Source organism: Colletotrichum jinshuiense, chromosome 10 (assembly GCF_051148585.1).
Source record: "Colletotrichum jinshuiense chromosome 10, complete sequence".
Taxonomy (NCBI): Eukaryota; Fungi; Ascomycota; class Sordariomycetes; order Glomerellales; family Glomerellaceae; genus Colletotrichum; species Colletotrichum jinshuiense.
In genome coordinates, this window is record NC_139303.1 from 720,385 (window position 1) to 742,689 (window position 22,305).

The following is a 22,305-nucleotide window of genomic DNA, read 5'->3' on the forward strand; positions in this document are numbered from 1 at the left end:
CCCTTAACCCTTTGAATCTCATCGAGAGTCGTCCGTTCCCGTCCCGGTTCCAGCAGGGACGGGCAATCTGTCAACAGCGAGCAAAAACGACCACGGACGCCGCGCTGCCACGAGGTGTTTCCAGCTCGGTCCCTCCCTTCTAAAGGGTACCTACCTACCTTTACCTGTCTTGACTACGACTGCCCACCAGCCCGCTATAGGCGTCTTACCTCAGCTGGAGCTGCCCTGCGCCCACCACAGCTGCACCTTGCATCGCCTTACCTCACACCTCGGCAGAGAGAGAGAGAGAGAGAGAGAGACAGTAAAGAGAGACGGCGCGCCCAGAAGAGACCCTTCGGCTACCGGCTCGAAAAGTAAAAATACCAAGAAATAAAACAAAAAACCAACCCCGGTGGAGCATCCTCCTCCCCCCTCCGCCAGCGCTTCCCCCCAGGCCCCCCAAAGGAACAGCTGCACCGCCCGGGCAGCGCACCGCATACACGGCCATCTGACTGGTCCGCAGCCGTACCCTCCCCCCGTACCGGTACCAGTACCAGTACATACCGTACCCAAGTACCCAGTCAGTCACCCAGCACCCAGTCCCCAGTCCCAGTCCCAGGCCGCCGTCCAAGCCTCAGCAAGCTCGGGAAAAAAAAGAGAGAGGCTACGTACGACGACTCTCTTGGCCCCCCCAAAGCCCCAAAGGAGCCGCCAAACAACAAACCCACCGCCGCTCAAACCACCGATTCCTCCTCCACAAACCACCACCACCACAACCACCACCGCCGGTCAAATCCCCCACGAAAAAGCCACATCGCCCATCACAGCATTAGACATTTGGGCCGCCCACGAAGGAAACATTCTTCCCAATCGCAAATCGAAAAGCTCCCGCGAAACCCGAATCCCCCCCGGTGCCGATCCCATCTAGCTGCCAGCCCGTCGGACCATCTCCACTATAGCTTCAAAGTCCACGTACGCCTGACATCGAGCGTCAACATCAACAACAACAACAACAACGCACCACCCGCAACCCGCACATCACCGCAAACATGACGCTCAAGGAGGAGTTCGCGACCAGAAACTTCAGTACGTCTCCCTGTACCCCTGCTTGCCTGGCTGGCTGGCTGGCTGCTTGCCTGCTTGCTATCCCCGGCCGGCCGGCGTTGCTTTGATTTTTTGTTTGTTTGCTGACTCTCGTCACCGCAGGCATCTACGGCCAATGGTAAGACCCCTCCTCCCCGCTTCATCCCCCGATCCAACCCTCGCGCGGGCCCGTCGTCCTTCTCGGATTCCCTCAATGGCCTCGATGCCCTGGATACGCCGCGCGGACGACCGCCTTCGCCGAGAGACCACCGGCCGTCGGCGCCGCCGCCGCTTCCCGCGCATGCAATCCCGCACGCCGGCCGGTGCGAGCGAGCGAGCGAGGCTTCCCCCGTCTCGCGCGAGACAATGGCTGGAGGAACACAGATGGCTAACCTGATTCCCGATGCAGGCTGGGCGTCCTGTCCATGATTCTGTGCCTGGCGCTGGGCATCGCCAACATCTTCACCATCTATCTGCTGCTCATCATCTTCTGCGCGCTCGCCATGTAAGCTCCCCTCCCCCGTACCGTCCCTCCCCGTCCCCGTCCGGAGCTCCGTCTGACAGCTGCTCCCAAGTGCCTCCGCGCTGGTCATCATCTTCATTGAGATCCCCCTGCTGCTCCGAATCTGCCCTACCTCGTCCACCTTCGACGGCTTCATCCGCAAGATCTCGACCAACTACATGCGCGCCGGCGCCTACGCCGGCATGGCCATCATCCAGTTCCTCAGCACCATCATCCACACCAGCAGCCTGGTCGCCGCCGGCGTCTTCCTCTCGCTGACGGCCCTCTGCTACCTGCTCGCCGGCATCAAGGGCCAGGCCTTTGTCGGCAGCAAGACGCTCGGCGGACAGGGCGTCGCCCAGATGATTGTCTAAGCGGCGACCCGACGACGGCCCTCGCGCCGGCGCCGAAGCAGAGGCGAGGCCAACGGCGAGGCGCCGGCGTGCGGGAGACGCCCGCTGGATCGAAAAGGCAGCATCAATGATATCCGGTGCCCGGGAGCACAGAAAACGGGGCACGCGAGGGGCGACGAGTGGTGTACAGACAGGATTGCGAGTATCGACATGTCATGGTGGTAGCATTTTGCGCAACGCATCGCAGTGGCCCGGAGGAGCGGCAGAGAAGAGGTAAGAAGATTGGAGAGAGCACAGAGAGGAGAGAGAGAGAGAGACGCGGACTGTGTGAGTGTGAGTGTGTGTTTTTGATATGCAACGGCCGGCATATTCGGAAAGGAAATTCGGCGTCCCGGAACGAGCTCAGGCTTTGTGTGTACTGTACGACTTCGGTTGCGCTTTGGTTCCTAGAAGCTCCAAAGGTTATGATAGCTCTCTTCATTGCACTGAAATTTTACTGGTTTGGAGCATCCCCCGTCGTACTGTGCCACTCGAGCAGAGCCGTGCCCGCCGCCAGTCCATGTCAGGTCGGACCAGGCTCACCACATGCGCGCCATCCTGTTCATTTCCCATCTCGCGGGAAATCGGAAATTGGAAGTTGGAAGTTGGGGTGCTGGCAAAGGTCGATCTGGCGTCGAGCTTGCCAGCTCACGAAGGGGGGGTTCTGCGGCAAGCTCATGAGCAATCTCGGGTTAGTATAGCTCGGCCGGAGCTCGACGAACTAGTGAACGGCGGACGAGAGAGAAGTAGAAGAAAAAAAGCACACTAGCGACGAGATGGCGGGGAGCTGCCGGGCAGCTCTGGGATGATGCAGACACCATGTAACGACACCATGCAACGACGCCATTCCCATTGTGAGGCCCGTGACCTGGTGATACGTGATGCGTGATATTGACCGTGGCTTTTTTGGCTTCTTCCAACGAAGCGAATTGGCCCGTCTAGCACGAGGGAAATAGCCGACTGACCCCTCGTGGTCTCGATGAGGGACGAATGAACGGCTACTATGCGGCACCCCTACCCCGAGTTTCCGGGTCGTCGAATGCTGCGCGTGCTGCGAGTGTTAATGTTGACGTATGCCTCGTCATCGTCCGCGGGGGATCCAGCGTTCAAACACTACGCCAATGTGGGTGCTGCTCATCGAGTGCTGGGGAGGGGCGAGACCCGATCTATGGGGAATACAGTGCGGCATCGCGGGATCTGGGAAAGAAAGGGGAGACGGGGGCCCATCACGACATGACAAACGGGAATTGGCAAGATTATGCGCCCTGCCGCCTTTGGCATACGTCGCGGGCTCGATTCGATTCTCTTTGCCAAGTTCGGCTGAGGGGGACAATGGGGTTTCTTTCTTTGCACTGCAGTTCGGCTGTTGGTCGAGGTGCGCAAGGTGGACGAGAGCTGGGACGGCGTGGCGCACCATGGCGTCATTAGCCGCAGCGCCGCGAGAGGACAGAGTGGGACCTCGGGAGGGTGGCTGGAAAGCTCTGGCAACGCCGCAACGGAGGCTCAGAGCAGAGGCTGGACGGAGAGTCTGGTACCGTCCTGACCCACCGTCCCACCTGCACCAGTTTCTGACGGTGACGATTCTCCCCCGTTTTCACCCCACAGGGGTCCTGTTTGGTGAAGAAGAGGGCAATGCGAAAAGTGGCACGGCGACGGCCATGATCCATCCCAATGCCCATACCTAGGTACAATGCTCGAGAAAATAGAATTACGGTGCAGAGGGCGGATGCTGGGAAATTCCATTTAATTGAGCTTGTTTGTTTTCCCACCCCTCGTTGCCCCTCTCGAGAACCAAGCACATGTTTATTATGCTATGTACGCTTGCTTGCCGCTCGGTTGCTCGGGCATGTGGCATCATCTGAAAGCAAGAACCGCTGCTGCTGGGGGCAACTCCAGGGACGTTCCGTGGATCGATCGTCAAAGACTGGGGTCGCCTGTGGCTCTCCCGTCTCCAGTCGACGGGCAACATGAGGTAACGGAAGAGGGGTGGTGCATTTCAGTTGTGTGATCTGTAACTGGACGGCCCCCACCCAAATGTCGCCATTCTTTGGAGCCTTTAAAGAGCAGAGGTTAGAGTATACTAAAGCTCCGGGACGGCGACGGAAGCTGGGTGGGTGAGGTATCCATAGCCCGGTCGTCTGTTGGGAACGTATCCGTACGGTGGGAGGGAGCCAAGACCGTGACAGCGGCCGTCAGATACTGTCGGCGAGTGGTCCCGAGTCCCGACACGGGTGCTGCCCTGCAGCCACACGCCGCTGGGACGGTCAGGTGTCCCTCGCAGACAGAAGAGGTTTCGTTCGTTCGGTCGGTCAGTCAGTCAGTCAGGGTGGTCGTAAATGGCGCCCGAAAAATGCCTCCAAGAAATGCCCGCATGTGCTCCGGCGCCCGTCGACGAGACCAGAGGAAACCAAGCCCGTGAGGCGAGGCAGTGCCGTTGGGATGCAGCTGGTGGTCTCAGGAGGAGCGCCCGCAGCTGCAGTCCGAGGAGCCGGAGAATTTAATCCAATGCATCCATCCATGGTGTCTCTGGTTGTTTTTGTTGCGGTGAAGGACGAGTGAGTACGTATCCGTAAGGGCATAGGGCAGGGTGCTCGTGCTCATGCTCCGTACTCTGCACTACTGCATGGCATGTGGATGGTATGTACTATGTATTGCAGTCGTCGTGCAGCGTATTCGTAGACTTGTAGACTAGGCGAGCAGACGAGAGGAGGTTGCGTTCACAATGCAATGTTCCCAGCTCTCCAATGGCGGGTTGCGGCCGGTTGCATGTCGGCAGGATTGGCTGGCCGTCCCAACGGCTCCCTCTTGCGCGCATACTGCGAGCTGCGTGTGGGATCCGTGATTTGGGATTTGGATTTGGGATTTAGGATTTGGGATTAGGGATGTGCTTGTGTCGATATCCCAGACCGGCGAGCCAGACAGACACCGTCGCCGGGCCAGCTTGGAGCCCGGCCGGCGTCGTTGTCGGTGTCGGTGTCGTTGTCACTCATTGTCCTTGTCGCTGTCCTTGCCCTTGCAGGGCTTGCAGCATCTCGTGGCCACGATGGCGGGGCTGGCCTGGCCTGGCTGGGCTTGGGAGACAGACGACGATGCGCTCAACGACGACGACGACAACGACGACGGGCAGAGAGAGTCGCGTCGCACTGTAAGGTACGCATCCGCAGTGGGGAGGTACCTGTCAGGATGTCTCTTCCCGGTTCACACATCCGGTTCCTGGCAAGGTACCTGAGCAGTCGGGGGCGGTACCTGCCCTGGCCTGGCCCGCCTGAGGCTGGACGGGCTGGGGGGTCGGTGGCCGTGGTCAGCGGGTGACTTTTCGAACTTTTCTCAGTGGACAGTTTCCATTGGGGCACGAGCGGGCTCGACCTTGGACCAGACGACGCCCTGTGGGGCTCCCGTCCACAGTGGAGGGGAGCCACTGTGGGTTTTTTGGGACCGGCTGCCCTGCCCTGTCCGCCCGCCGAAGGGGGGGTTGAAGAACAAGCTGGGCCATGTCTTGGGACGTCCTTTTTGACAGCAGCGAGGATGAGCAACGAGAGATGGATAGCTAGCTGGCTGGATGGATACACAGATGGATAGATACGCAGATACGGTCTGGCTGGGGGCGATAAGGCGAGACGACCGGACCCAGGGGCACTCCCTCCCGGCTGGACTTCTCCTTGACACAGGCGACTCGGGACGGGGTGGGTTTCGTTTCTGATTTGATTCTAGATTTCGACGCTGACGCGAGCAAGCCAAGCAAGCAAGCACCGCAGATGGGACGCAGAGCACGTTTGATCTGGTCTGGTCTGGCCCGGCCGGGCGCTGACAGCTGACGACGGAGGAACCGTGCTCGTCGCTGACTCTCTCACTCTCTCTCTCTCTCTCTCCCCGTCTTTTTGCTGCTATTTCCAGACCAGAGACCAAGAGCATGTCTCGTGGTGTCTGAAAACGGACGGGCGGGCGGACGGGGCGCGGCCGGCAGAGGAAGAGGGTTGAGTCGGGCTGTGGGTTTGTCGAGCTTGGTGCTGGCTGGCTGTTGCTGGCTGCTGCTGCTAGCTTTTGCTGCCGTCGTCGCTTACTCAATTGAGCCTTCTTTAGCAGACCGGACCTCGATCGATCGATGATGGTGGGGATGGGATGATGCAGCGTGAGTTGGTTATCCCCGTCAACCTTTTTTTATTTTTTTATTTTATTTTCTTTCTTTGCTCTCGTGTCCCGTCCATCCCCTCCCTCTCCCTCTGACCTGGGAGCAAAGCAAAGCAAAGCAAAGCAACGCAACTGTGAATTAAATTAGTACAATGTAGCTAGCTAGCTAGGTATAGCTAAATCGGACGGTGGGGGGGAGGGAGAGAGGTTGGGTTGGGTAGACCGTAGACCGTAGCCCAAGACCATGATTAAGACCACGATTAAGACCATGACCACACATACATAGATGGACCTTGGATCGTAGCCCGGAGACGGTAGACTGTATGAAATACCTGTATCCGTATATCTGTACCCGTCCCGCCAATTGACAGATAACAACAACTCACCTTCTCGCCTCAGCTAGCCGCTCGCCGTTTGCTTTGTCTGGTGACTCTGGTCCATAAAAATAATAATAATAGCTTTCCGGCCGTCGTATCGTTGAAAGGAAGGGCTTCCCCTGGGCGGTTGGCGATGGGAGGCCGGCCAGGTCAGGTACATGGCAGAGGTACATGGAGATGCGCCCACGATGAAAGGCGAAGGATGTACATGGCGTATGATGCACTAGCGGGCAGAATGGCGGGGTACTGTGGATCCCTCCCCAAAACGCATCATCCAGCACCGTGCCGGGGGGATCGTCGACTTACTGTATGACTCCAGCCACGGGCCGCCGCCATTGCTCTGCTGTGGTGTGCTGTACCTACTCTGCTGTGCTCTGCCATACTCTACTATGCCATGCTGCCGCAGGAAAAGAGCGTGACCAGGGCCACAGCACACCCGGTACCGTACCTCCTGTACCTCTGCGTCCGTACCGTACAAGCTGGTACATGCCGCCGCTTTCCCGCTGCAGCGCATGTAGTGTACCTACCGTACCGTACCCTACCTGGCCATGGCATGTATTGTATTGTATGGGCTGTACCGTACCGGCATCGACCATCCCTGCTTCTGACCCAGGCAATACGTCGCTCGTGACTGGATGGATGGCGGCGGCAGCACCGTCACCGAAGCCAGCTGGTTTCTGGTTTCGTCGAGGCCAGAATATAAAGAGTCGCCGTCAAGGTGACTTTTCCTCGAGGCCGCCCCCCCTGAGCTGCTCGTCATATCCCTTCAATGCGTTTACTCAACCTGCAAACCAGTTATTCCACCACTCTGCACCTGCTCACCACATCCCGAGCATTGTTATAACGCCCAATCCCACCCGTTGGAATCCTCAACCACCGTCAGCAGCATCAGCAGCACCAGCCGTGTGCCTTGCCTTATCCTTATCCTTATCCTCTTATCTCTCTCTCCATCTCGCTCTCTCTCCCCCAGAAAGCTGTAAGTGGCCTCCCCCCTCCAACAGCGCACGCACTCGTCATGTCATTTGCTTGCTTTGCTTTGCTCTGCTTTCCCATATCCCCTCCCCCCCCGGCCCTGAGCTTCCCTCTCCCATTCCCACCCCCAGGCGGTCCCGTCAATCGTCCAATGCTCGGCGACACAATGTCAGCACACCATCGCCGCCTCGTGCAGCTGTTGGGGAAAGGCATGCCAGGCCCACACCTGGTCCTTTCAGCCGGGGCGACCTCAGCTGTCGCCGCAACCACCTCACCTCACCTTATCTGCCCTGCACCCGTGGCCGAGAAGATTCCGAGGGGGACGGCAATTGCTACAGGCGTCTTCAAAACTGTACTTTATCTTGGTGCGGCTTCGGTCGTGCCGTATCGTATCGCAAGATACCACACTTATCAACAAGATTGAGACCAACCCACCAAACTCAAATCCGCTGTTCCCAGCACCTCTGCCATCCATCCCCCGTCACCGTTCCGGTGCTTGTCTCCCCCGCCCCCCCTCCCCTGTCTGACCTGTCAATCTGCCTTGTCTCGTTATCTTTGCATTCAGCCACCGCCCTGTCACCGAAAACAGGGCGTCGAGAGACACAGACTCCAAACGGCGCGAGCCAGGGGGGGGACACGAACGATCTGCGGCTCGTTATTTTGATACACCGCCAAAACCATGCGCTAACCGCATTTCTGCACTCGTCAGGCTTCAATTCCCACCTACAAGGTCACGCCCAGAGCAAAAAGAAAAAAACCTCCCACTCGCCCGGCCGACTTACACCTCCCAATCGCTCTCAATTCCCACCGCGATCCGTCCTTTCGTCACCCTCTTCTCTCCCTTTCGCGTAATCCAACAAACCACACAGACAACAAAATGTCGACCGCCTCAGTACAACCGCCCGTCATCCCTCCCCGGCCCTCTAGGAGTCAGGACAAGGAGGAGAACACAAATACTTCCTCCCTCCCCAAGATCCCTCCCCGCCCCATCAAGCGCTTCGAACGCTCCGTCTCCCCGAATCCAGACCGCTTCGCGCCCTCGCCCTTGAACGAGAGCCCCTTCTCCAGGAGTCCCAAGGCCACCCGCTCCTCCCCGAGCAATGGCTTCCTCTCCACCCAAGATCCCATCAGCCACCGCCCCGGCAGCGTCGCCATGCCCTCGGTCGGCGAGGAGGGCAACGAGTACGACGTCGTCAACGAGGGGCTCGCCAGGTCCATCCCCAAGGCGCCCGCGTCCCCTGAACACACCCGCTTCGCCGCCGAGGACCTGAAGCTCCACGCCCCCAAGCCCACCGTGCCCGCCCAGAGCGCCAAGCAGAGGGTCATGGCCGTGACCCGGACGGACTCGGACAAGGCCGCCTCGTACGGCATCGGCAAGCCCAGCAGCGAGGAGGCCAGGCCCAACAGCCTCAGGAAGAAGGCCAGCTCCAGCGCCATGTCCCAAAAGTCGGAGAGCGCCTTCGGCGACGAGGAGCACGGCATCCCCGAGATCGGCCAGCGCGTGCCCATGAACCCCAACCTCGGCGACGTCCAGGCCCCGTCCCCCGCCCCGGGCTCCCTGCCTGATAGCGCGAGGTCCGGCACCCCCCGCCACCACTCCCGCAAGCACAGCTCGCGCGGCTTCAACGAGCTGCCCCCCGGCAGCTACGGCCTCCACGGCCACACCTCGGCCCCGCCCAAGGACAAGTTCGAGAAGGCCTGGTACGACAAGCACCCCGACTTCCTGAAGAAGGACTGCACCCCCTCCCTCCACGACCGTCAAAACGACTACGCCATGAGCAGCACGGATCTGAACAAGATTGTCAAGGAGACTCACCACCGAGGCTCCGGAATGGGTAAGTCGCACGGCAGCAGCAATGGCGATCGAAGCACAGCAAGCTAACCAGCACAGGCACATCTTCCGCATTCGCCGGCACTCCCAGCGAGGAGGTCGGATACCTCGCGTCCGAGGAGTACGCCTCCCGCATATCCTCCCCCGAGCTTCAGCGCATCAAGTCGCCCCTGAGCCCTCTGAGGGACTCCCACCCCGAGCTTTCCGTGTCCGGGCCGGAGGACGCCGTTGACGGGGTCGACGACGGCACCGTCCACGTCGACGGAACACACGACCGCCGCAGGAGCTTCGTCTCGCACGACCACGGCCACGAGAACAAGTACACCGCGCCCATCCTCGCCGAGGACGAGTGCGAAAAGGACGCCCGCCCGTACGAGCTCCTGCCGGCCGTCGAGCCCCCACCAGAGCGCACCGGCAGCGCTTTTGAGATTGAGAAGGCCCCGAGCCGGCCCACAAGCCGACCCACCAGCATCTACAACAACCAGTCACAGACGGAGCTGGCATCCACCCCCCTGGAAGACGTTGAGGAGTACGAGCCGCTGTTCCCCGAGAACGAAAAGGACGCCAAGAAGTCCGAGTCCGAGGCCAGCACGTGGAAGCCGCGCCACAAGTTCCCCAGCAAGGATGTGTGGGAGGACGCCCCAGACAGCGTCAACTACACCGCCGAAGTGTCGACGCCCGAGCCGACAGAAAACGAGCGCCCCTCGTCCAGGCGCCGATCAGAAGTCCCCACGGAAAATCCCGCCCTCGCCTTCGCCCGCAAGCAGGAGGAGCTCGCAGAGCAGGAGTCCCGCGGCCTGGACACCAAGGAGAAGAAGCCCGTGCCCCTCGCCCTGCAGCAAACCAAGGCGGAAATCGCTCGCCCGGCAATGGCCAACCGCTTCCCCAGCCGCGACGTCTGGGAGGACGCCCCCGAGAGTCTGATGCACGAGACGGTCGTCGACACCCCGGAGCCGACCGGGGAGGAGGAGGACGACGAGAGGTACGAAAAGCCCTACGTGCCGGCCCGCCCCCAAAAGAAGGACTCCGAGTCGAGCGCGACAGCGGAGCGCCCGTCAATCCCCGAGCGCCCGCGGCCGAAACAGAACTCGAGCGACGACAAGATAAAACCGGCCGTCTCGGAGAAGCCCAAGCCCCAGATCCCCGCCCGCCCTGCCAAGGCCCTGCCGTCCGGCGCCGAGTCGAAAGAGCAGGACGCCGCCCCCAAGCAGAAGCCCGCCGTCCCCGCCAGGCCAGTCGGAGGCAAGATCGCGGCCCTCCAGGCCGGCTTCATGTCCGACCTGAACAAGCGCCTGCAGCTGGGCCCCCAGGCCCCGAAGAAGGAGGAGCCGCCCGCGGCGGAAGCCGTCGAGGAGAAGGAGAAGGCGCCGCTGGCGGACGCCCGCAAGGGACGCGCCCGCGGTCCCCAGCGCAGGGCCCCCGCGTCCAAGAGCCCGGCCCCGGCCCCCGTCGCCGAGGTCAAGTCGGCGCCCACGCTGTCCTTCTCCCCGCTCAGGACATGTTGGAGCATCGGCGACAGCGGCGTCCTCGAGGTCGACGACGAGTCCAAGCCGGAACCCGCCGAGGTCGAGAGCCCGACAGAAACCAAGGAGGTCGAGCCGGTCTCAGAACCGGCCGAGCCCGAGACCAAGACTGAGTTGCCGGTGACCGAGGAGCCCGAAGCCAAGGAGCCGGCCGAGGACAAGGTTGGAGAGAGCAAGGCCGAGGCCGCGGAGCCGGTCGACGCCGAGGCCGAGGCGCCAAGGGAAGAGGTCAAGACCCTCGCGGCCAACACCGCCGGCGAGCCGGTGGTCGAGGCGACGCTCGAGGAGAAGAAGGACGCCGTCGAGCCCGTCGACGTCAAGCAGACGGGAGGCGAGGCGGCGTAGGGTGCCGAGTCGAACGCGCGCGGCACGAGAGTGAGTCCCTGTTATGCGGCATGAAAAGCGGAGAAAAGCTCTAGACAGACCTCCTGTTTGCGTACATGATTTTCTTTTTCGCTTCTCCGGTTTCGATGGTTTCTCGGGGTCATCCAAGCCATAGTTTTTTACGTTCCCTAACTTTGCCGTACGGCTTCTGCAGCGTTTTCTGTTGTTGTTGTTGAATAGGTAGCAATCTGATACTGCGTTTGTTGTCCCTTTCCCCGCGGAAGGACAGCGTACCGCCCTCTTTTTTTTTCGCGTCGGCTTGTGGATGGCATCATACATAGCCCGGTGCATGGACGTTGCTGATACCCAAGGTAATATCGGCGTGCTAACCCCAGCCTGTACTGTAGTCGTGATGAGGTGAGGCGTGAAGTGGCGGTCTCGTGCTCGCTCCCGTGTGCATGGTTGCGAGAGTGTGCTAAGGTGACTGATTCGAGGTCTGCATTGGTGAGACTGTAGATGTGTGAGGTGAGGTGTTGTGGTCTGACTGGGTGATGGGTTGCCTGGTATGCGTGATGATGCCTATGACTTGTGTTCTCTCGGCTCTGAATGTGTACATGACAGTAGATTTCCATTAATGTAGGGGTTGCATGAAGGTGACGTAGATAGCACCTAGATAGCATCTAGCTAGCTCTTGGCAAAATTACACTTCTTCGAGATTGAATTCCCCTTGTAATTATAATGCGCCGCCAGATGGTGGTTGGGTGACTGCGTGACAGGTCCAATGACAGATGGAGCCCCCGCAGCTTGGACAAGTTCGTTCCCTGAACAGGTTCATATCTTGAACAGACGGCAACCGCATATCCCCAAACGTGGCAAACAGCTCGGCAAATAAATACGAGGCTGGACTGGACGACGGCCAGCAGCGGCAATACATTGAACAGCTCGACCAGGGAACCCCGCGGCCTAGACGCGCTCGAACCCGAGCATCAGGCGCTCGGCGACCGGCCGCGCCGTGTAGGTGTCGTCCTGCTCGATGCCCGCGTCGTCGACGACGCGGGTCGTGAAGTTTGTCCAGACGGCCGCGGCGATGAGTTTCATTTCTGGCGTGCCGTCAGCATTTGGCCCTTTTACAACACCCGCAACCGTGATACCGTACAGGAGGTGAGAGGTGAGGTTAGAAGGAAGGGGGCAGAGGAAAGAGGAGAGACGAAAGGGGCGTACCGTTCATGGCAAAGTTGGACCCGACGCACATCCTCCCGCCGCTGCCAAACGCCCAAAAGTACCGGTTCATCTCCCGGCGCCGGTCCTCGTCGGCGTGCGATTCGAGCCAGCGCGTGTGGTCCCAGGCCTCGGGCCGCGGGAACACGGCCTCGTTGCGGTGCAGGGTGTAGGCGAGGGCGGCGACGCGGACGCCGCCCGGGACGCGGAAGGGCCCGAGGCGGCACGAGGGGTGCGGGGTGCGGCGGGGCTCGGGGCCGGGGATCGGGGCGTGCAGGCGGAGGGTCTCCATGAGCACGGCGTGGAGGAGGGGGAGGGCGTCGACCTGTTTCGGGTCCGGGAAGGATTCCGGGAGGGCCCCCGGCGAGTCCCCCGCTGCCGCAGCCATCTTCAGCGGCGGGTCCAGGGTGAGGAGCTCGGCCCGCAGCTCGCGCTGCAGGGCCGGCGACCTGGAGAGGTGCCAGGCGAGGTACGTCAGGGCGATGCCGGCCGTCTCCTGGCCGGCGAGGACCTGGTCCATGATCTCGGAGGCCATGGCCGCGTCCTTGCGGAGGATGGCGGTCGGGTACAGCAGCGAGGCGTCGCCGTTGGCGCGGCGCTCCTTTTCGATGCCGGCCTCCATGGCGCGGAACACGACGGGGTCGTCGGCGGGGTCGTCGTCCTCCTTCCCCGCCCCCGCCCCCGCCGGGGCCTTCTCGGCGTCCCTGCGGACCGACTCGCGCGTCCGGTCGCACAGGTCCCGGTTCCACGCGGCCAGCTCGGCGTTGGCGGCGTCGACCCAGCGCGGGTACGGCCGGAAGCCGCGCCCGAAGCGCGCGCAGAGGGCCGTCAGGCCCGGCATCTCCTGCGGCCAGAAGCCGTGGCTCGCGCGGGCGAGGTACAGCCGCAGCCAGCGGTCGCGGCGGGGGGCGTCGCCGAGGAAGTCGGTGGCGTTGCGGAGGCCGAAGACGTAGGCGGTGACGAAGTCCATGGCGGCGGCGAGGAAGGCGGAGAAGACGTCGAGGCCGCGCGGGGAGGATGCGGAGGCGGCGAGGAGCGGCAGGAGGCGGCCCGAGAGGATGGCGCGGGCCTGGGCGGCCGCGGCCGGGGAGGCGTGGATGAAGGACTTTGAGTAGGCGTTGGAGACCATGCGCTTGCGGACCGAGTGGTGCTTGGAGCCGAGGGTCGAGAACATGCACGGGACGCTTGGGACGTCAGCGGGGGTTCGTGGTCTTTTTTTCTGTCTTATAAATATACACATATATATTTATAAATGTATGCATGTATTTGTATTTCTTTTTCTCGTTTCTTTGATTTAATTTCAGTGATGCTCACCCGTAGTTGTCAAAGATGGAGTACCACCGGTCCTTCTCGAAGCCGCCCTGGTACACGGTCCGGAGGGCGTCGTAGCCGTCGACGCTCAGCTCGTTGGGGCCGATCCGCACGACCGGGCCGTGGGCGAGGTGCGCGGCGTGGAGGGAGCGGTTCTGGCGGTTGGTCTTGCGGGCGTGCAGGATCCAGAGGGGGGATACGTGGCACGACCAGTGCGGGACGGGGATCTCGGCCAGCGGGGAGAGGAAGAGCGGGCGGATGATGAAGTGATGCAGCAGCCAGGCCGCGATGCTGGCGACGGCGACGAGGGGTATCAGGCCCGAGCCCATGGTGGTGGCTCAGTTGGGGATTGGTTTCTAGTCTAGGTATATCTTATTTTTTTCAATAAAAATAACGAAACAATTCAAACATGCAGATGCAGTCACTCGCTTGGTGAGGCAAGATATGACTTTGAAAACGGGAGCTGTTGAGTCGCATCAAGAGTCGCATCAAGTGAGGGTTTCCCGGGTGAGTGGCGGTTTTCTCCCAGTCAAAGTGTTAGTTACACCCACCCACAGAGTCTCAGATTCCACGCGGGGTATATAGCATTTGCGGTGCGCTCGTGAGACCTTATCACCTCGCCCGCCAGTGAGTGGCCAGCACCAGCGCCAGCGCCGGCATTGGTTATCTCTGGGGTTGGAGTTGAACTCAGTCGGCCGGCGACTTGCATGGATAGCCGCATGAAGAAAATGTGGGGGTCTGCGATTGGCGTCTCAGCGCCCCAGAGTCACGGGCCAGGGGGGCGACTAGCCCGGGACTATGCATCTACCGGGACGGGGTGCCGTGCCACCGACCGGCTGCAGGGGCCCACACAAATCCTCTCCAGGCTGCCACCGCCCGTTAGTCATTGTGACTCTTCCACGCGCCGTGACCCCGGCTGCGATGCTTGCGACCTGCAACTCTTAAGGGAACCTCTCTGCCACGCCGGGAACTGGGTCGCTGGGCTTATCTGCAATTGAAGGGAACATCAAGTTTTATCATCGTTGGAGTTGCTTTACAGACTTTTCCCAATAGCTAGAAGACTTTGCTGTCCTGCCCTCTCACCTTCACCTCTCACCTTCACCTTTCACTCTCACCACTCACCTCACTACTCACCTCACCTCTCACTATCCCAACCACCAAATACACTTCACACTTCATCACACACACCCGTCAGTATCCCATTCCATCACACTCCCCGCAACCAACAGACAACCACCCATAACCCATAACCCATAACCGGGTCATCGTTGTCGTCACATACCTCCCCCTCGCCGTCCATGTCACAGAAACCAACCGTCCCACAAATAGACCGAGTTCCCAAGAGCAACTCTGAACCATGTTTGACCAGCTCCCGGACGACATCGTCCTGGAGATCGTATCCAAACTGAGAACCGCCCGCGATGTCGCCCGGCTCGCGTCCTCGTGCAGGCACCTGCACGGCCTCCTGAGCGAGAACGGCTGGCGCACCTTTGTCCGGACCTGCTTCCCCCTGCTGTCCATCCCCGTGGGCGAGACCCCCCGGTGGCGCGAGCTGGCCGACTCCCTGACCCGCCAGGCGCGTGCCTGGGACACCCGGGCTCTCCGGTCCGTCGCATACACCGACGACCGCCGCCGCGACGGCAACTACTACGCCGGCTTCGCCAACTCGGGCCGCCCCTTCCACCCCGTCATCGACGCCCGCCTCGTCTTCGACAACGCCTGGGAGGTCGCCGCCTGGGGCGCTGGCGAGGATGTCGTCGGCCGCTTCCGGCCCCTCAACACCCGCGGCGCGTCCGACGCCTGGTTCCGCATGGAGGGCAAGCCCGACGGCTACGACGCCGGCGTCGGCGACGTCACCGCCATCCACCTCGCCGAGCCCGCCGGCAAGCTGGGCCTCCTCGTCGGCCGCGCCAACGGCGACCTGCGCCTCGTCTCCGCCGCCCCCGGCACCGCCGGCCGCACCCTCGCCAACTTCAGGATCCCCGCGCCCACCGGCATCCTCGAGTCCACCACCTGGGGCACCATCAGCTCCATCGACACCCTGCCCAACCGCCCGTCCATCGTCGCCGGCAACCGCGCCACCGTCAGCCTGTTCCCGCTCGACGCCGACGCCGACGCCGACGCCGCCGGCGAGACCCTCCCGCTGGACTCGCACACTTTCGACGCCCCCGGCCAGGGCAAGGCCCAGTTCATCCAGTCGGCCAAGGCCCTCAACAGCGACACCATTGTCTGCGCGCTCGGCAACGACACCGACCCGCTGCGCTACCTCACCGTCACGCCCTCAGGCCTCGTCGCCAACGTCGCCTCCAAGAACCCGGCGCTTCTCGCCTCCCGCGGCATCGACCCGGACAAGCGCCTCACCGTCCGCGCCATCACCCCCGTCAGCCCAGGCCCCGCGGGCGGCAGCGGCGGCCACGCCAACCTCGTCCTCAGCGCCTGGGACGACGGCACTATCCGCCTCCTCGACGCCCGCACGCCGTCGCCCTGCGACGCGTTGTACCGCGACACGTACCAGCCCTTCGACACGCACTCGGCGCTCATGGCCTACGGCTCCGACCGCTTCGTCGCCGGCAGCAGCGACCTCGCCGTCCTCAAGATCTTCGACTTCCGCTGGCCCAAGACGTACCACCACACGGCCGCCCTGCCGTGCTGGTCCGGCACGCCCTTCCCGGACCCGCTGCGCGGCACGGCCAGCCGCGCGCTGAGCATGCGCGGCGTCGGCTGCGACCACGCCCGCGGGCGCAGCTGCGTGTGGCACGAGCACTCGCGCCGCGACTACTACCGCCCCAACGCCCTCTTCCACGTCGCGCCCTTCCGGGACGCCGCGCGCTCGTCGACGAGCCACATCTACTCGCTCGCCAAGGCCTCGGACGCGTCCGACTCGTTCTACGTCGGGCTCGCGGGCGCCGTGGCCGAGTTCAGCCCGGCCCTCGGCGGCGGTGCGGGCGGAGGCGAGGATCAGAAGAATGTCGAGGCGGAGGCGGCGGCGGCGGCGCGGCGGGGGTGGCGCGCGCGCGAGGCGCACTTCAGCTTCGCCGAGACGGGCGACGGGCTGCTGGGCCCCGGCGCGTCCTTGAGCACCTTCATGCCGCGCCTCGTGCAGCGCTTCGGCGACGAGGTCGACGCGCCGCAGTACCAGGACTGGTGGGTCAAGTCGCCGCCCAAGGCCGCCGCGTGGCACCGCTGGGACGCGAGCTTCTGGCGCCCGACGCACTTTACGTTTTGATGGGGGGTTTAATGGGGTTTTTTTTAACCGTGATGGGGGTAGGAATGGGAAAGGAGGGAGAAAAGAAAGGAAGGGAAAGGAAAGGGGGGATGGGAAGAGGCGATGATAAACGTAAAAGGGGGTGGAGAATCAGAATTCGACGGCTTTTGTTTTTTTGGGAACAGAGGGGGTGGAAGACAAACAGTAGATACTCATTTTGGGAAGCGTAAACTGGGCATTTGTTGGTTCGCGAAAGAAGCATTTGGGATTGTCGAGACACGAGGCAGGCGGCATTTCGAGACGGAGACCGGAGTTGGAAAAGGAAAAAGAAATGAAAAGGGAAAGAAAAGAAGCAAGGGAATCCAGTAAGATAGATATTTGGGAAAACAGTTCTTCAGTTTTGAGATTGGCCATTCCGCAACCGCACCCCGGGCGCTCTTTGATGCTCGCGCCCCCAAGTAGAATAATAGTACACAAAAACACATCACCAGCGGCTGTTCCGATCGCTGCCCCGGCCGCCGTCCCCCCTCCTCTCCCGCTCGAGCATGTCGTCAAACTCCTTCTGCGCCTTGTCCTGCGCCGCGTTCTTTTCCATGTCGACCGGGTCGTATGTGTAGTCGTTGTTCGGCCTCTCCGACTGACCGCTCTGGTCCGGAGCCCTCGCGTTCTGCCTCGAGGCCTGGCGCAGGCGCTCCCACGACGAGCCCGAGCCCGTGGGCGCGGCCGCTGGCTGGGCCCTCGCCGCCGGCGTGACCGGCGACGCGTCGTCGTAGTCCAGGTCGTCCGAGGAAGCGCTGCTGCTGGCGGCCTGGGGGGACGAGGGCGAGCTCGGCTTGCCCCAGCCCCATCCCGGCCGGTTCTCCGAGGACGGCGCGGATCGGGAATAGGTCATGGGCGCGTTGCCATCGGATTCTGTGAGCGGAGGGTAGGCGCCGGCGGAACCCGAGGCGGCGAGCGCCTCGTAATCCTGGACCTGCGCCGCGGCGTCGTCGCCGCCTCCACCGTTCTTCCTCTCGAGGACCCCGTCAATGTGTTCCAGGATCCTGCGGTACTCTGCGATCTTGCTCTCTACGTACGTGACCGTCTCCCGGAGGCTCTGGAGCTCCTTCTCGGCGTCACCGGCGCCCGCCTTCTGGCGCACCTGCTCCTCGGAGGGGAACTTGGCCAGCTCCCGCTCGAGCCCGCTGATGGCGGCGGCGGTCCGCTGGCGCTGGCGGGCCAGCACGCTGGGCGGCATCTTGTCGGCGCTCACCTGGACCAGGCGCTCCGGCTTCATGTCCTTGCGGAACTGGCCCAGGCGGTCGTCGCGGGCGGCCGTGGCGATGGCGACCGAGGTGGCGTAGGAGCCGATGAAGGGGCCGACGCAGATGCTGACGCCGGCGAAGTAGGACACGAACCTCAGGTTGTGCCACATGCGGTTGGCGAGGCGGCCCTGCAGGTAGGGCGCGGCGGCGGCGGGGAAGACGTCGGGGCTGAACTTGTCGAACTTTGGCTGGAAGAACGGGAAGCGGTAGGTGGCGCGCCCGCGGAACGTCAGGTACGCCGACAGGCCGATGCTCAGCGGGATCGCCCACGCCGCCGTCTGGGCCTCCTTGTAGGCGATCTGGCACAGCACGTCCACCTCCTGCTGGGTGGGCTGGCGGCCCATGCCGGCGGCGGAGGCGCCGAGCATCTTCTTCATGTTGTCGACGTAGGCCTCGGGCCGGCGGAACAGGAGGCGCTGCAGGAATGTGAGGTCCGGCGGGGGGATCCGGTAGTCCGGGGGGCCGGCCAAGTCCTGGGGGAAGCCATTGTCGTCGTTCGAGGCGGGGAACGCCATCTCATCGACTATTGCCTGGGGGGGCCGATGCCAGGCCGCAATTGACCTGGCAGTTGTGAAGTGAGAGGTTCCGGTGTCCCGAAACGACTGTATTTGCGAGGGACTCGGTGTCTTGATAAAAAGTCGGCGCGGGGGTTGGGTTTGAGTGTGATTACTCCCGCTGTGGTTCTTGCGCGCTGGTGTTGATGAGAGTCCTGACGTAGTCGTGGACTGAGCTTCCAGTTCGGTTGGAGCTCTGGTGGGTCCTCAGGTTCGGCAGAGTGGGGCCTGCGCCCCGGACGTCCCGGGCCCTCGGCAGAGAGTTTCTCCATGGCAACACCTGGAGACGCAGCGCCACCGATCCCCCCGATTCCGTCTCGTCACGCCGCACTGCGCCCGAACGAAGGGATGCACATCCGTGGATACAATGGGCAATGCAGGCTGTGTCCTTGTTGTTGGGTTGGACACAGGGAATTAATAAATTAACAAAGTCATATTCAACTTTTTAATCGCTATTTATCTGTGACTTGTCCTGTATTTCTCTCTGTGTTTCTCTGCTGACTTTTCGAATTGCTTTCTCAACCAAGTGCCCAGAAAAGTACCGGTATACCCAACAGCCATTGCCTCCCGCCCTGTCAACGTCTGTCTGCATTGTTTTCTATGAGGGTGCTCCGTACTATGACATGCAAGACACTAACAACCTGGGCACTTCCCCAAGTCGCAACGCCTCGAGGTGGACTTGTGCAGGGGCAATGGGCTTGTACCTTAAGTGCCCCGCCCCACTCGTTGGCCGGGAACGTGCATCGACGCGTATTAAACAAACGTCGGCATCGACGCGTCCCAAGCGCGACGAGGGACCGGCCCATCAACCACTTTACCACTTTACCACTCCCCTCCCTCTGCCCAACCCGACTCCCTCCATGACCCCTGCACTAGCATCTTCCGGCCCCTCAAGCAGTCCACGATAGTGCTTCTGGTCGCTGAAGAGCCAATATCGCCGATATGCCTCTCAAGAAGTCATACTCGGAGCATGTTGGTCTGCCGCAAAAGGTGCCGCCCCAGACTGACCCCTCCTCCATTGGCTGCGCGCTGACTCTGTCCAAGAATCGCTCGTGGCAACGCTCGAAAAGCAACCCGACGAACCCCCAGCCGACCTCGCGACCCCTCGCCCCCGTATCCGACAAGACGAAGAGCAAGCTGAACCAGTTCCAATTCCAGTCCGCAGCCAAGGCCGACGCTGCAGCTCGAGAAAATGGCGTCGCAGCGGTAGACGGCCTTCGGCGGGCCAGCGACGACGTCGCCACCACCCCGACGACGAAGCTGAGCTGGCACGACCTGATGGAGTCGAACGCTCCCAAGGAAGACGACACGCAGATGTCCCCTAGCGAGCGGATCCTCTGGAACAACGAGCGAGACACGAACGACCTGTCGTACGCCGCCGCCCTCTCGCCCATGATGCACAGGAAGGGCCGCAAACGAGCCAGGAGCTCATCGCCCATATCGTCCCCCGCACACGAACAGCCCGCCACCCCGGCCGTCAATGTGAAAAAGCTGAGCGAGGCCCTCAAGTCGCCACACGCGGACCCCACACTGGACCTCTGGGATCGCTTTTCGCTCGCGAGCAACGGCAACGTCACCCCGCTGGGCATTACGAACCCGACCCTCGCCAACTTGATGTTTTCCTCGTCGCCGCGGAACCTCAAGGGCGCACCGGCTCCTGCGGGCGACAGCAGTCTGCGGAGGGCCATCAGCTGTGGCCTCAATTGGCCAAAGAGGAGGAGGGTAGACCGCTCGGACACGCCGTCGCTGACGAGCACCTTGACGCGGGAGACGACAGACAGCTCAAAAAACTCGCTCGTCACGGCGTTGCTAGATACCGTCACCGGCAGCATGCAGGCCGAAAGCCCGCCACAGGGGTCAGAGCCGTCGGTGGATCACGACATGGAATCACCTTCTCTTAAAAGGAGCAAGCCAAACACAATGAGACCGCCACCCCTTTCGCCAACGCGTCGGCCGCCCCGAGCGCCAGCTCAGGCGCCAGCTCAGGCGCCGCCCAGAAACGACTCCAACCTCGGTGTGGCGCGAGACCTGGGACTGGAGGTGAAGGCGAACGCCATCCCCGCAGGTTCCGATTACGGCGACGATGACTTTGACGAGTTCGACGACGACACGTTTCTCGAGCTTGAAGCCAGCATCAGTCTGTCCAATCCAAAGCAATCGGCCCGGCCGAGCACGCCTACACCTGCACCTCCTCCCGTTCAACCTGCTCCGCAAGGCGACGCTAATTTGGACGATGAGTTTGGCGATTTGGACGACGACATCTTCGAAGCTGCCGAGGGCATCATTGAAAGCGCAGAGGCACAGGCGGCATCTCAAATCCCGACGGCTTCTCCTGCGGCAAAGGTGACATCCGTTCCTTTGCAGAACGATCCGGACGACGTCTTCGGAGACGACTTTGGGGGGGACTTCGACTTCGATGCCGCAGAGTTCGCCGCGACGCAATCGGCTCAGCAGTCACACGCCCCGCCCACCACTGCTGTACGTGCCAACCAACGGCTGCCGCGGTAGCAAATGCTAAGATGAACGGTAGACAAATCAGAAACCCAAGGCCATTCAACGATATCTGGTGACCAATGTCCTAGAAAGCGAATACACCGACGAGCGCGGGCTTTCCCGGATGGAGAAGGTAGGCGGACGCCCCCGATCCATCAGCCAGTGCTAACGTGCGTCCAGATCCTGATCGTGCAGGCCGACACCAGCAAGGCCATGAAGACGATACACCTCCGAGGCGATTGGTTCGAGACGCCTGCGCACGCCAAGGCATACGTACATGTCATTGGGACGTTTTCACCAGACGGACAATGCGTCATTGACGACTCCCACAACATTTTGATATTGCACCCGGATCAGCTCGTCTCGGCCACCGTCGTCGCCGATTCCTTCTCCTGTATGCGCCGAGCAGTCTTGCAGGACCGCGTCAAGGCAACCAGCGAGGCCACCGCCCCTCTCGTGTATGGAACCATGCTCCATGAGATCTTCCAAGAAGCCCTCATGGCGAACCAGTGGGACCTCCGCTTCCTCAGCGGCGTTATTGACAAAAACATTGAGAAACATGTCGAGGATTTGTACAAGATCAAGGTCAACACCGTCATCGCTAGGGAACATCTCCAGTCCAAGATGGCCGAGCTGAGCAGCTGGGCCACCGCTTTTGTAACCTCTCAACCAAAGGTAAGTCACATCCTTCTTCCACTTCCTGCGGCTACTAACATTGGGTGGAAGCTCGACGCCGTCATTCTTGACCGCAACGGCAAAAAGGCCAACATGTGCGTCAGCAAGTTGTTGGACGTCGAGGAGCACGTCTGGTCGCCCATGTACGGGCTCAAGGGTAACATCGACGCAACAGTGCAGGTCACGATGAAAGACGGCAAAGACGTCAAGACCCTGACCGTCCCATTCGAGGTCAAGACGGGCAAGCATGCGAATAGTAGTCACATGGCCCAGACGGCGCTCTATAATTTGCTCCTTTCCGACCGCTATGACCTTAACATCGCCTATGGCATCCTTTACTACATGGAAACATCGCAAACCATGCGCATCCCTACGATCCGTCACGAGCTGCGCCACATGATCATGCAGCGAAATCAGCTAGCATGCTACATCCG

The 22,305-nt window shown here is 61.7% G+C and overlaps 5 protein-coding genes across 5 annotated transcripts; 3 read left to right on the forward strand and 2 right to left on the reverse strand.

The window, feature by feature from the left end:
- Nucleotides 1-1,028: 1,028 nt before the first annotated feature.
- Nucleotides 1,029-1,938, forward strand: EsH8_X_000182 (TVP18/Calcium channel flower; the record flags this gene model as incomplete). The annotated part of the gene is made up of 4 exons (XM_083274270.1): nucleotides 1,029-1,065; nucleotides 1,186-1,201; nucleotides 1,472-1,567; nucleotides 1,638-1,938. 4 exons carry the CDS (start codon nucleotides 1,029-1,031, stop codon nucleotides 1,936-1,938), a joined length of 450 nt encoding a protein of 149 aa, XP_083119662.1.
- A 6,372-nt stretch (nucleotides 1,939-8,310) lies between these two features.
- On the forward strand, nucleotides 8,311-11,132 carry EsH8_X_000183 (altered inheritance of mitochondria protein 21; the record flags this gene model as incomplete). The annotated part of the gene is made up of 2 exons (XM_083274271.1): nucleotides 8,311-9,268; nucleotides 9,325-11,132. The coding sequence occupies 2 exons, from the start codon at nucleotides 8,311-8,313 to the stop codon at nucleotides 11,130-11,132; spliced, it is 2,766 nt and encodes a 921-aa protein (XP_083119663.1).
- Nucleotides 11,133-12,074: 942 nt separating this feature from the next.
- On the reverse strand, nucleotides 12,075-13,969 carry EsH8_X_000184 (cytochrome P450; the record flags this gene model as incomplete). The annotated part of the gene is made up of 3 exons (XM_083274272.1): nucleotides 12,075-12,211; nucleotides 12,333-13,513; nucleotides 13,644-13,969. The coding sequence occupies 3 exons, from the start codon at nucleotides 13,967-13,969 to the stop codon at nucleotides 12,075-12,077; spliced, it is 1,644 nt and encodes a 547-aa protein (XP_083119664.1).
- Nucleotides 13,970-14,997: 1,028 nt separating this feature from the next.
- EsH8_X_000185 (uncharacterized protein) lies at nucleotides 14,998-16,866 on the forward strand (the record flags this gene model as incomplete). The annotated part of the gene is made up of 1 exon (XM_083274273.1): nucleotides 14,998-16,866. The coding sequence occupies one exon, from the start codon at nucleotides 14,998-15,000 to the stop codon at nucleotides 16,864-16,866; it is 1,869 nt and encodes a 622-aa protein (XP_083119665.1).
- A 463-nt stretch (nucleotides 16,867-17,329) lies between these two features.
- EsH8_X_000186 (uncharacterized protein) lies at nucleotides 17,330-18,664 on the reverse strand (the record flags this gene model as incomplete). Its single annotated transcript, XM_083274274.1, has 1 exon — nucleotides 17,330-18,664. The coding sequence occupies one exon, from the start codon at nucleotides 18,662-18,664 to the stop codon at nucleotides 17,330-17,332; it is 1,335 nt and encodes a 444-aa protein (XP_083119666.1).
- Between the last annotated feature and the right edge of the window lie 3,641 nt (nucleotides 18,665-22,305).